Source organism: Grammomys surdaster, unplaced genomic scaffold (assembly GCF_004785775.1).
Source record: "Grammomys surdaster isolate TR1022 unplaced genomic scaffold, NIH_TR_1.0 319609, whole genome shotgun sequence".
NCBI classification, from domain to species: domain Eukaryota; kingdom Metazoa; phylum Chordata; class Mammalia; order Rodentia; family Muridae; genus Grammomys; species Grammomys surdaster.
Window position 1 is genome coordinate 1773 of NW_021627100.1, and position 12286 is coordinate 14058.

General features: G+C 46.7%; 1 protein-coding gene across 1 annotated transcript; it reads left to right on the forward strand.

The window, feature by feature from the left end:
• Positions 1 to 3802: 3802 nt before the first annotated feature.
• Positions 3803 to 11188, forward strand: LOC114616405 (serine protease inhibitor A3C-like). Its single transcript, XM_028761871.1, has 5 exons — positions 3803 to 3892; positions 5914 to 6564; positions 8356 to 8629; positions 9588 to 9738; positions 10680 to 11188. The coding sequence occupies exons 2-5, from the start codon at positions 5931 to 5933 to the stop codon at positions 10902 to 10904; spliced, it is 1284 nt and encodes a 427-aa protein (XP_028617704.1). The 5' UTR covers positions 3803 to 3892; positions 5914 to 5930; the 3' UTR covers positions 10905 to 11188.
• The last annotated feature ends 1098 nt before the right edge of the window (positions 11189 to 12286 follow it).

The window sequence follows — 12286 nt, forward strand, 5'->3', positions numbered from 1 at the left end:
TCGTTCTGGCTAATGTACCCCCTTCCACCTCATTTCCTCATCACAGGACACAGGCTAATGTGCAAGGAAAGTATTTTTCTGTATCATAAGTGTATTTTGAAACAAGTAAAGAAAGATAGGATGCTCGTTTACTTTATTAAATGGGCTCTGACTTTGTGAAAGGCGTGAGAGTGAAGTCTTTGCAATGTAAGGGCAGGTTTGTTGGAGAAGCCAGCCACCCAGGTTCCCGGGCATAGGTGTTGGACTGCGTGTGTGTGTGTGTGTGTGTGTGTGTGTGGCAGAGTGTTGTACAGATCTATGTGCAATGCATGGATACCCTATGAGACTTGCTGGGATTTCTAGAGATTCAACTGCCTGATTCTACAGGAATATTGGCAGCAGGTTAAACTTTGGGTTTCCTCACCATTGCCACATAAGGTCAACCTGTGCCCATACCTGAAGCTCTGCGTAACAATATGTGATCTCTGTAGTAAGGTCCTTGAGAAGGCTACTCTCACGTGCCCTTGGCCCAGCTGGCCACATTGGCCGAAGAGCCAGAGATGTTGGAGTCGGGGACCTTTGGTCGTTCTTTAAGCCGCTTCCTGCCACCTTCTCCCAAGGATGCACACCTGCGCTCCATCTGAATCATTTGGGGGTGGCGGTGAGGAGGGTGATATGAATGTCACAGGAGGAGACACCTTCTGTCTTTGTTTCAAAGAAAGTTATGTGCCATTTGTTAATATAGAAGAGAAATATTGAAAACTATATTGAAAAGAGCAATTTTAAATTATTTTTGGCTTATGTTGCAATATTTATTTTCTTGTATTAGAGAAGATTTCTTTGTAGAGAAAAAAATGTATTTTTCATTACCGCAAAGACCTATTTCTCCTTTTTGTACATTGTCCTTGTTCGTGACCCTTAATGAGCAATAGAATGTTCGGTCACCCCTGTGTGGCCAGTGCCCCCCTGTGCCCTGCATGGTTGTGTTGCTGCTGCTGCTGCTGCTGCATAGTTTCCGGCCCCATCCTGTCCTACTCACTCACTGGGGCATCCAGACTACGGCCCCCACCAGGGTCTGTGTCTAAGGAGCCCACAGCACTCCTCGTGTGTTGGCAAATTCAGTTAATAAAGCAATGTTTTCTGTGCTGAAAAAAAAAAAAGAGTGTGAGGCCAGTGCACAGAAAAAAACAAGAGGAGGCGTTTTTTTTTTTTGTGTGTGTGTGTGTGTGTGTTTTAATCTACTTGTTCTGGGTGTCCCTATACCTTCTGAAACACTTGGCCTTCTACTGTCAGCACCATGGGGAGATGAAAGTTCCCCTCAGGTGGCCATCTAACTGTGGAGGCAGGCCATTCTGAGGTGCAATATGTGTGATCTTCCTTTTGTTCACACAGATCAAGGGACTTGTTTAAATGCCTCTGTGGAAAACCATGGTGTTATTTGGTTTTTGTTTAGTTTTAATCTCCTTGACTATCTGAGTATGAAATGGTTGATATTCTGAATAAAGTTAGCCATTGCATGAGACTTTATTCTGCCTCATACTTAGGCTCCCTTTCCCCAGGTTAGATCACAAACTAGAGCAGTGACAGGCTCCTGTATCACTGTAGAATCTGAACTGCCCATCAGGAGCTAGCCATTGTTTGACCCACCAGGTTATAAATTAGTAAATGCGTAGTAGCGTGCCATTATTTAAAGGAAATGATATTTACATGATCTGACACAAGCAGTTCCTGAAGGAGCTACAGAGTTACATGAAGAAATTTCCCAAAATGTCTATGGGTTCTGCTTTACAGACAGTGCTGTCTACTGCCAACCATGCACGTAGCGCCTCATGATGTTTTCTCTATGATCTGTTTACTGAGGCATAGAATACTAGGGCCGGTTTCACTGATGGTTCTGCAAGTTATATAAGCAGCAGCCAGCCATGGACAGATGAAGCATTGCAACCGTTTCAGGAACAACCCTGATGACAGCAGCAAAGGGACATCTTCCTGGTTAGAAGAACTTTAGGCACTATTTACATATTTAATTTGAGAGGAGACATGGTCACATGTGCAATTCTTCACTGATTCATGAATATTGCCAATAGACTGCCAATGTCTTGGTAACTGGAAATTTGGTGAGAAAGACGTCTGACAATAAAGTATGAGGAGATATTTCTTCAGATGGGAGAAAGATGTGAAGATATTATGTCCATGTAAACGCTCATCCAGTGTGACTTCAGCTGAGGAGGGGTTCAATAACCAAGTACATAGAATGATCTAGGTTACGTAGAGGCTTAACGACATGGACTGATATTCAGCAAGGCTGACGAAGACACTTGGAGGAGCATTCCACAAGCCATAGTGTCTACCTGTGTGGCCACGGGGAGATAACTAAATTTCCCTGTTTTTCTTCTTCCTTAAAAGGGGCTGATAACAGCATATACATCAGAGGGCCACATAGATATCACAGAGTGTGAGTGACAATCTCTATGTCCCTGTTGTCACTAGAGGCCACTCCTGCCAACAGGAGCTAAGTGAACACTGCCTAGACACTTTCTGTGCAGTTACATGTTTATTGATCCTTTGCTCCTACGCTTTCATTTTGGGTGATGCTGTGGGGGTGTCCATCTGATCTGCTTGGTTGGTCAGCTGGGAACTTAGGGAAAGGCTGGTCCTCTGCCCTGAGTAGGAGTGCTACAGGGAGAGGAGCTGGTCTGATCAACAGGCCCCTCGCAGCTGCAGGAGTTTGGGCTCCAACACTGTGGCAGCTGTAGTTAGGGTCAGAGGTCCTCCAAAGGGGAGTTGGTGGCAGAGCCTTTGGCCAGGAGAAGGGAAAGACAGAGGCAGAAACTGGGCACCAGTGAGTCATAGACATTGGAAATAAACTCAGGGCAGGCAGCATTGGAGCCAGCAGACCCTGAACTATATAGACTTTGAAACTGTGAATAAAGCTAAATTTTTTCTTTGCTCAGTGGGTTATCCCAGGTTAGCCAGTTCGGTTCCATTGATCAATATGACTGTTTTCATGCCAATAGCATGGGGTTCTTTTACTATTTCTTTGTCATATAGCTTAAAATCTGGGATGGTGGTACCTCCAGAAGTTCTCTTATTGTACAAGATAGTTTATAGCTACACTGGGTGTTTTGTTTTTCCATATGAATTTGAGAATTGATCTTTCAAGGCCTGTAAAGAATTGTGTTGGAATTTTGATGGGAATTGCACTGAATCTGTAAACTTCTTTTGGTAAGATGGCCATTTTGCTTGGTTAATCCTACCAATCCATTAGCATGGGAGATCTTTCCATATTCTGATATCTTCCTCAATTTCTTTCTTCAGAGACTTGAAGTACTTGTCCTGCAGAACATTTCCTTGCTTAGTTGGCGTTACACCAAGATAGTTTATATTATTATTGGCTATTGTCAAGGACATTGTTTCAATAAGTTCCTTCTTGGCCAAATTTAATATTTGTATAAAGAAGGGCTAGTGGATTTTCTAGTTAGTTTTACTGTTCCTTTTGAAATGACTTAGATGATGAAGCTGCAGCCCTCCCTGGTGACAAGTAGGGCAGAGATCCTGCACCCTGGTTTGCTTCTGACTTCCTCCCTTTCCCACATCAACTTTGAAGCATTTGATAAACAGATGACACACCCAGGAGAAGAGAAGAGAAGAGGTGGGTATTGTCCCATCAGGAGGTAGTTCTGTTAAAGACTACAAATCCACGTTACCCAAAATCATCCTGCCTAATTCTAATCTGAACTCAGACCACAGCTTGTCCATGCCAGCATTTCCTAAGAGGAGGGAGGAGCCCTTGGTGAGAATAAATAGGCATCAGTGTTCACTGGGGAGAACAAGAGGCCAGGCAAGTGGCAAGCCTGAACATCAAGAGTCAGCTACCGCAGAGGCTGGCAGCTGGCTGGTATCAGCTCAGCAGGTAATGCCTAGGATTTCTTTCTCCAGGGACAGAGACGGAATGATCCCAGGACTGTGTGGTACTGGCTATGACCTACAACTTGTTTGTGGGTGTGGGGCAAGGACTTTGTCTAAGATACTGGGTTAGAATCAGGGAACATTTCTGGGGTTCATAAAATCTTCTCTCTGATCTGTTTCTCTTGCCAGTGAATGCAGATGCTGTGGTCTATGCTTATGGAGAGTAAATGGAGCCTGCTTTTCTGACTCCATATGGGAGGACGTTTTGAGAACTTGACCACCATGCATTCTGCTGTCATAGCTAGGGTGAGACAGAACTATTCAGAGTCACTCTGGATGAGACGACAGCTCTGTCTTTCTCATATCACAGAGGAGATACCTGAGGTGTTGGGACCCCATTTCCCTTTTAGATCCCAGATCTCCTAGCCAAGCAGAGGGGATTCATCCTCCACTAGGGAGGCAAAGAAGGGTCAATCACTGAACCACGTTTCCTGCTGTAAGAACATAGCAACTTCTTTTCTCTGTCAATAATTTCTGGCACAAAATATTGTTTAATGTTTTTCCAAAGAAATGCTTGTATCAGTCTGAAAGTAAAGCACAGGGTAAAGGCAGCCAAGTTGTTGAGGTCACTGGCACATCTTCAGGCATGTCACAGCAATGGGGACAGTTGGCCTAGAGCCAACACACTCTCCTCTGCTACCTCCAGCTCCCTGTATGCTCTTTTAGTGTTCTCTCCCAGACTTCTTCCCTTGCTTCCTCCTGCTTTCTCTCCCTCTCCCTCCTCCCATTCCCCTTGCCCTCCCTCTTCCTGCTCCTTGTCCTTCTTTTTCCCATTTCTGTCTTTCTTTTCTCCAAACTTTTACTCTCCCATTTCTCCTCTTTTCTCCAGTTTTCTCCCTCCTCTCTCTTCTTCTTTTCCACCTTTATCTTCTTCCCTCTCTCTTATCTCTCTCACTTTCTCCTCCCTCCTCTCTGTTCTCCTTCCTCCTATCACTTCCCTCCTTTCCCTTCCCTCCTCTCCTCTGTCCTCTCTCCTGTCCAGTCTCTTCTCTATCCTTTATCCTCTCTCCTCCTTCCTCTCTGCTCCTCTTTCCCTCCTCAATCCTAACTCCTCTCCAATCTCTGCTCTTTCCTCTCCCCTCTCTCCTTTTTCCTCTTCTTCCTCTGCCTTCTGTTCACTGCCTTCACCTTTGCACACCTGAACAAATTGTCAGAGGCTAAAGGTAATTAACCATGATTATAGTGATTGCACACCTGGTGTATAGATGAACCCCTAGACATTCCCAACAACACCCAATGCCCACAATAAGGTAGCCACTTACAGATAATGTAACCTGGACCCCTCACCAAGCTACACCAAGCTGCTTGCTACTACATAGCCAATATAAAATCTTATCCGGATGTCTGAGACTCATAACTCTTATTCTTCTTTCCACCAGGACATCTTCTAATCCTGAGGTACAGAGGACCATGTGGTTCCTTGGCAGGGCTGTGTGTCCTTCCACTGTCAGTTTCCATGGGTCCAGGATTTCCACACTGCATGAGATACCTTTCCTGCTGCCTCTCAAATAGCCCTCCTCACACCTAGCTTCATGCACCAAATAAACTCAGGCTCCTTAAGATTTCTCAGACTTGTCATCAAAAGGATAAGACAGGATTTGTGATAAAAACTGCTCTACCATTCCAGAGTTCATCTAACTAGGCAGCAGCTGGAGGTGGCACAAAGTGCAGACAGAGCTCACACCTATCCCCCACTTTTATTCTGGCTTGCTCAATGACCTTAAATCAAACCTCTGGATCTTGGTTCTCTACTATTTGAATTGGCTTCTGTAACAACACTTCTTCCATGGCAGTAGGAAGCATATGATATAGTACTGACATCTGAGTGTCCAGAGCACCTCCTGTGGGCAGTCCCAGAGGCAGAAAGGTCAGCACAGCAGGGCACATTGCTCCCCAGAGGGAGAAGTAGGAGATGGTCAGAGCACCAGCTGGTCCTCCCAGACTGAATGAATGTTTTCCTTTCAGTGTGGAGAACACAGAAGATGGCCTTCACTGCAGCTCTGTGGATCTTGATGGCCGGGATCTGCCCTGCTGTCCTCTGCTTCCCAAATGGCACACTGGAATTGGACACTGCATTGCATGTTCAAGAAAATGGAAGACAAGTGGACAGTCTCACATTGGCCTCCAGCAACACTGGCTTTGCCTTCAGCCTCTACAAGGAGCTGGCCTTAAAGAATCCAGATAAAAATGTTGCCTTCTCCCCACTTAGCATCTCAGCTGCCTTGGCCATTGTGTCCCTGGGAGCAAAGGGCAACACCCTGGAAGAGATTCTAGAAGGTCTTAAGTTCAATCTCACAGAGATCCTTGAGGCAGACATCCACAGGGGGTTTGGGGATCTCCTACAGATGGTCAGCCACCCAGGGGAACAGGAAGAGATCAGCATAGGCAGCATTATGTTTATTCAAAACCTTCTTCACATCCTGGAAGAATTCCAGGAGAAGATAAGGGCTCTGTACCAGGCTGAGGCCTTCACAGTTGACTTCCAGCAGCCACATGAGGCCAAAAACTTCATCAACAGCTATGTGAGCAACCAGACCCAGGGGAAGATCAAGGAACTGATCTCAGACCTGGATGACAGGACAGCCATGGTGCTGGTGAACTACATCTACTTTAAAGGTGAGAGTGGTCACTGTTTGGGAAGTGGAGGGAGAGGATCTTGGCTGGGTTCCTGTGCTATAATATGACCACTGGAAAGGAGGTGCTCAAAGCCTTGGAGACGTGGGTACCTAACTTCTTCTTACTCACCAGTCTCCTCTTCTGATGTGGTTAAGGACACCAGCTGTGTTTCCTGTACATGCTCAAGAGAAGCCCTGAGCTCTCAGTCTACAAGGGCTGCTCATTGGCTATGACTTAACCTTACTTAAAAGTAGAATACTTCACATGTTCAGTCAGAAGCCATGGTTACTCTCTGTAGAGATACGTTCTTCCAGGATTCCCATTGCAGGCATTTTTATTATGTTTCCATGGCAGATGTCCATACCTGCTGGAGAACGTCTGCCTCTGGAAGGGTCCATGTGGGTTGGGGACTTATTGATCATAAGGAGTCTAGAGACAGTAATTGGACAGGGAAGGTAGCAAAGCTGACAACAAGTGAAGAGCCCTCTGGGCAGTCCCTGTGCAATACGTCTCCTCTGAGCTTTTTCTGTAATGAACTGGTCTTGGACATGGAGAAGCAGGGACTGAGTAAGAGTCATTAGTGGTGGGGAAGTCTCAGCCAGGCAGTGTTCTGTGTTTAGTGTCTGAATGCTTTGAAGAATTTTGCTTCTGTATTATGACTAGGCATTTAGCATGAAAAGTCAGAATTTCCAAGACACATTCCTGGTGCAAGGAATCTGATGATATTTGGTTTCAAGATAGAATCTCAGATGGTGGTTTTACCAGTAATGGTACTGAGGGGGTGGATCTAGAGATCCCACACCCACCATATTCTCCATGGGAGAGACAGGGAGCAAGGTGACAGCTCTGAAATTGGTGCCTGACAGAAGTCAAGACATAACCAGACCTTGGGTGGATCTGGAGAGGATTAAAATTAATTCATGGCAGTGCTAGGCCTGGTCTGATCTGTTGACAGAAAATCAAGGTGACATTGGACAGAAATGTAGGATAGGATGTTAGAGAACAGGAGGACAGGACAGGAGGACATTATGACAGGATGACTCCAGAGCTGCTGTTGGCTGGGAATGGTGGTAGCAGAGGGACAGCCTGAAGTATTAGACTGCAGAACATGACTCTCTCAGCTTTCCCCAGGACACAGCTCAAGTGCTGCTTGGTGTGAGGACAGATGTATCTTTAGACTGTGAGATGCCAAGAGCAAGGAATTGTTTCACACTCAAGTCCCATAGTGTCCGTTGGTAGAGGGGACAGAAACTACAATACTGGCATAAACCTGGTATCTGACATTTCTAGAGACTGTCATAGCCCATGTATGAGTTGAGGACTCATTACCCATGTCTTAGCTACAATCTATGGATTGGGAACTGATCATTATATTGGAGAAATTAGGCTGTGCTTTTCTGTTTCCTCTAAATCCTGTCCCACAAGCCATCGCCTTCTAGACACGGCTCCCCTGAGGAAGACAGGGCCCTCAACTCTCCCCAGGCTCCAGTCTCACCACCTTCACTCTGGTCTCTCTTACACACTCCACCCCAGATCCCTGACTGTGTCAGAAGCTCAAGTAGCCAGGCTGTGGTTTTAAAGTTCCCTCTTCCAAACCAAGCCTGGAGACAACGCTCATAGCCAGAAGCTTAATCAAATACCTGGGGTTTTCCAGTTCAGCGGATCCCGCACTAAGGGACATGCTCAGTGACTGAAGATAATGCATTGCTGTCACAACTCAAAAGCTGTGCATGACTGGGGAGGAGGTGGAGTTTCCTGTGGTTACAGCATGATCATTTGCCTCATCTTTAGGCAAATGGAAGACATCCGGTCATCCTCCTGTCACATTTGAATCTGAGTTCCACTTAGATGAGCAGAGGTCTGTGAAGGTGCCCATGATGAAAACTAGCGCCCTGACCACACCCTACTTCCTGGATGAGGAGCTGTCCTGCACTGTGGTGGAGTTGAAATACACAGGAAAGGCCAGCGCTCTCTTCATCCTCCCTGACCAGGGCAAGATGCAGCAGGTGGAAGCCAGCTTGCAACCAGAGACCCTGAGGAAGTGGAAGAACTCTCTGAGGCCCAGGTGCATGTCCTCAGGTCCCAGAACTGTCTTTGACCCCTGTCCTGCTGTTGCCTGATGGCCAGTGTCCCTGTACCTCAGAGTCACAGTAGTACCCAGTGTAATGGTGGAGAGTCTCCAGGGGACAGGTGATCTTGAGTTGAATTTCTCTCTGCTAACTATGTCTTTTGGGCCCTGAGTTGCTGTAGATTTTGTTGTTCACAAGATGAGATCAACTAGAACAAGGAGCTGAGGTCTTCTCCCTCTAACAGGCTGTAAGTTACACAGAATCTCAAATGAGTATGGAGGCAGAGGAAATGGTGATTCACAGGATATGAGCTCTGAGAATCAGCTCTGCTCTCTGGAGCTATTGCTTCCTCTCAACAGTCATCATTCACCATACACCAAATAAGACATGAAGACCTACTATGAGCCATCTGATGTAGAATGGAAGTATATCAGAGACTGAAGCAGAAGCCTACCCTGAGGACTCCTCTTGTAATTGAGGAAGAAATAGTGTAGAGGGAAAATTAAATTAAGTATCATTTAGAAGGTTAAAGATGTGAGACAGGCTGAAGTAAAGAAGGGGAGTGTCCAAGGGTTAGGAAGGCTGTAGTCTGATGCAGTGTGCAGTTTTAAATGAAAGGTTCCTTAAGTGATGTCTGAGGGTCAGCATAACTGGACGGACTGCATTTGTGGATCTAGGAAGAAACCATTCTAAGTCAAAAACACCTAGGACCAAGTCAGGTTGCCTGTCTACTGTTCACACTCTCAGACACTGCTGGGTAGTTAATTCATTAGGAAGAGCAAAATCAAGTCATCTAGGCATGGAAAGAGGACTTCTATCCTGTGAGAGGCTGTCTGTGGAGAGGAGCCCTTGCTATATGGTGGATTGAGGGGACCACAGAGTCTAGGGAGTCTTTTTTTTGCCTCCCCCCTCCCGAGTCTAGGGATTCTTACATGAGTATTTTTTTATTCTCAGGATGATCGATGAACTCTACCTGCCCAAGTTAACCATCTCCACTGACTACAGCCTGGAGGAAGTCCTTCCAGAGCTGGGCATCAGGGAAGTCTTCTCCTCACAGGCTGATCTGTCTGGGATCACAGGAGCCAAGGACCTGCAAGTCTCTCGGGTAAGATGAGAAACACAGGGTACTTCGCCTTGGAACCTGACTGGATGGTGAAGGTCTTGTGGGCATGTGGGGATGGTACATGTGTAAGAAAACTTACAGTCTGAGTTCCTTTACAAATGTCCATCCTTCCCCCCCCCCCTGTAAATAAGCTCAGCTAGGAGACCATTGTGGGCAAGGGCTTCTAGTTGCTTTATAGAACTTCTGCACTTCAGAGCACCCAAAATACACTACAGGGGCACCCATAATACATTGTACGAACACCCTCAATACACTGCAGGGGCACCCACAATACATGTAGGGACAAATCATGTCCAATTTTAGCATCTTTACTGCAGTGCTGGGTCAGTGCTTCCTGACCAGCACACAGAATATAAACAGTAAAAGTAATAACATGGACTGTATGGCAGGTCTGATGAATACATCAAGAATAGGAGAGAAGATTCCTTGGACCCCCATACTACATCCCTAGGTACACAGCTTATCAGTGACCAATGATCTGTCCAGGGCCCATTCAGAGCCCTGGGCTCAAATCTGTAACAGCAGGACATGGCTGTTTGGGAATGTGAAGCCAAGGGTTGTGCATTGCTGTTGTATATCCCAAAGAGACAGGAGCAGGAGGGAGGTTGAATCCTGCACTGGCTGCCAGGCCCCTAGCTGTTCCCTCTGAAGAAGTCGGAGGCTGCCTGTAAAGAAACTCCTGCCATTCCCTAACTCTGTTCTCCAGTTTGTAGCGGTTTGAGGGCAGCACAGATTCAGACACTGAGCAGACCCAGGGCGTGCCTCATCTCCCACTCTGAGCAGAGACTTGGGAAATCCAGGGTTAGAGTTCAGAGAAGGAACAGGGAAACAGCAGCAGATGAGGCCAGCACTCACTGCTTGCTCCAGTCTTCTCTCCTGCCCTCCCTGGTCTCCACTGAGTGATGTGTTTCTCTCCCCCTCAGGTGGTCCACAAAGCTGTGCTGGATATGTCTGAGGCAGACACAGAAGCACCTCCTGCCACAGGGGCCAATCTTGTCTTTCGTAGAAGAGGAATGGAAACAAATGTGTCCTTCAACAGGCCATTCCTGATGGTTATCTATGACACAGATCATCAGACTATCCTCTTTATAGGCAAAGTTACTGACCCCAGTGAATCTATAGCATCCCAAGTTCCAAGGATCCCGTGATCCCGTGACAGAGACTGCATGTGGATCTCTGGGTATATCCTGGCATTCATGCTCTGATTGGCTGTTGCAAAGATGGCTTCGACTATCTCTGTGGCTCCCACATTCACAGGAGCCTTGGGACTGTCAGTGACAGGCTCTTGGGCCTCTTAGGAGCATCTGCACATGTTACTGAACCTGATATCTGTCTTGACTCTTCTTCCCTGGTGACTCTTCTCTTTATGTGTCCATACCCCAAACCTAAGCTCTGTCAAATACATGCATTCCCAGTATAGGCTGTGAGCACATCTGCTTTCGGCTTCCACAGTCTTGATGGGACCATGCTACCCTCTCGGCTAACCCATGAGAATCAGACCCAGGACTGAGAGGGGAACCTGCTGCACTGAATGTCATCCCAGCATTTGAGAACACCTGGTGCCATGCTCTTAGGTTATGCTTTCCCCCCTGTGGGGATTGCCACTCAGTGGCCCTTGTAGGGTCCCCTAATCCTGCTTACATGTTGCACAGAGTTGGCACACACACTTCTGCAGCTGCATGAGCCAGAGGCTTCAGACCAGATCCTCTCCCCTTTGCATTCCTACTCAGGGCAGAGAAGTAGCCTCTTTCTGAGTTCCCAGTGGACCAACCTCACACAAAAGATGAGCACCACCTACCAAAATGTAGAGTTAGGAGCAAAGGATCAATAAATGCATACCTGCAGAGAAAGTGCCCAGGCAGTCTTCCCTCAGCTCCTGTAGGATGGGGTTGCCTCTAGTGACAACACAGTAATAGAGATTGTCACTTGCTCTGTGCCTCCTGTGACAGCCCTCTGACGTATATGCTTCTATCAGTTCCTTTCATGGAAGAGGAAATGAGAAACAGAGAAATATAGTTATCTCCCCATGACCACACAGGTAGATGTTATGGCTGCAGGGATGCTTTTCCAAGTGTCCTGATGCCTGAGGAGCAGTCTCCCCCAAGTTATGACTGTGTTCATGAGACATCATTCTGGTAGGCACGTGGATGGTGAAACAGGGTTCTGATACTTCCCAGAGAAGAAACAAATGGTTCATGGATCAGGTGACATCTCTTCTGAGGTTAATTCAAGGGAGATAAGAAAGGCGTTCAGATAACCACAGAGACTATTTTTAGGCAGTGGAAAGAACAATGGAGCTATTTCTGTGGATCTGAGGGGGGTGGGTGTCTGGAACAACAGAGTAGAGTGGTGGGGGAGTGGAAGAGATAGGAGTGGTCACAGGGTTAGCAATGAGCCTGAATACTTGAGCATTCTGAAATAATTCAGAGCCACAGGGAGCACTGGAGGGGTTAGACAAAGTTTCTCACTACAGAAAGGTACTGTGTGAGGTTACAGTGCAGAGAACTGAGTTGTGAGGGGTGAGGATTGC

Coding starts and splice junctions, on each gene's coding strand:
- LOC114616405 (XM_028761871.1), top strand. CDS start 5,931: ATGGCCTTCACTGCAGCTCTGTGGATCTTGATGGCCGGGATCTGCCCT. Junction 6,565..8,355: donor GAACTACATCTACTTTAAAG/GTGAGAGTGGTC, acceptor CCTCATCTTTAG/GCAAATGGAAGACATCCGGT. Junction 9,739..10,679: donor AGGACCTGCAAGTCTCTCGG/GTAAGATGAGAA, acceptor TCTCCCCCTCAG/GTGGTCCACAAAGCTGTGCT.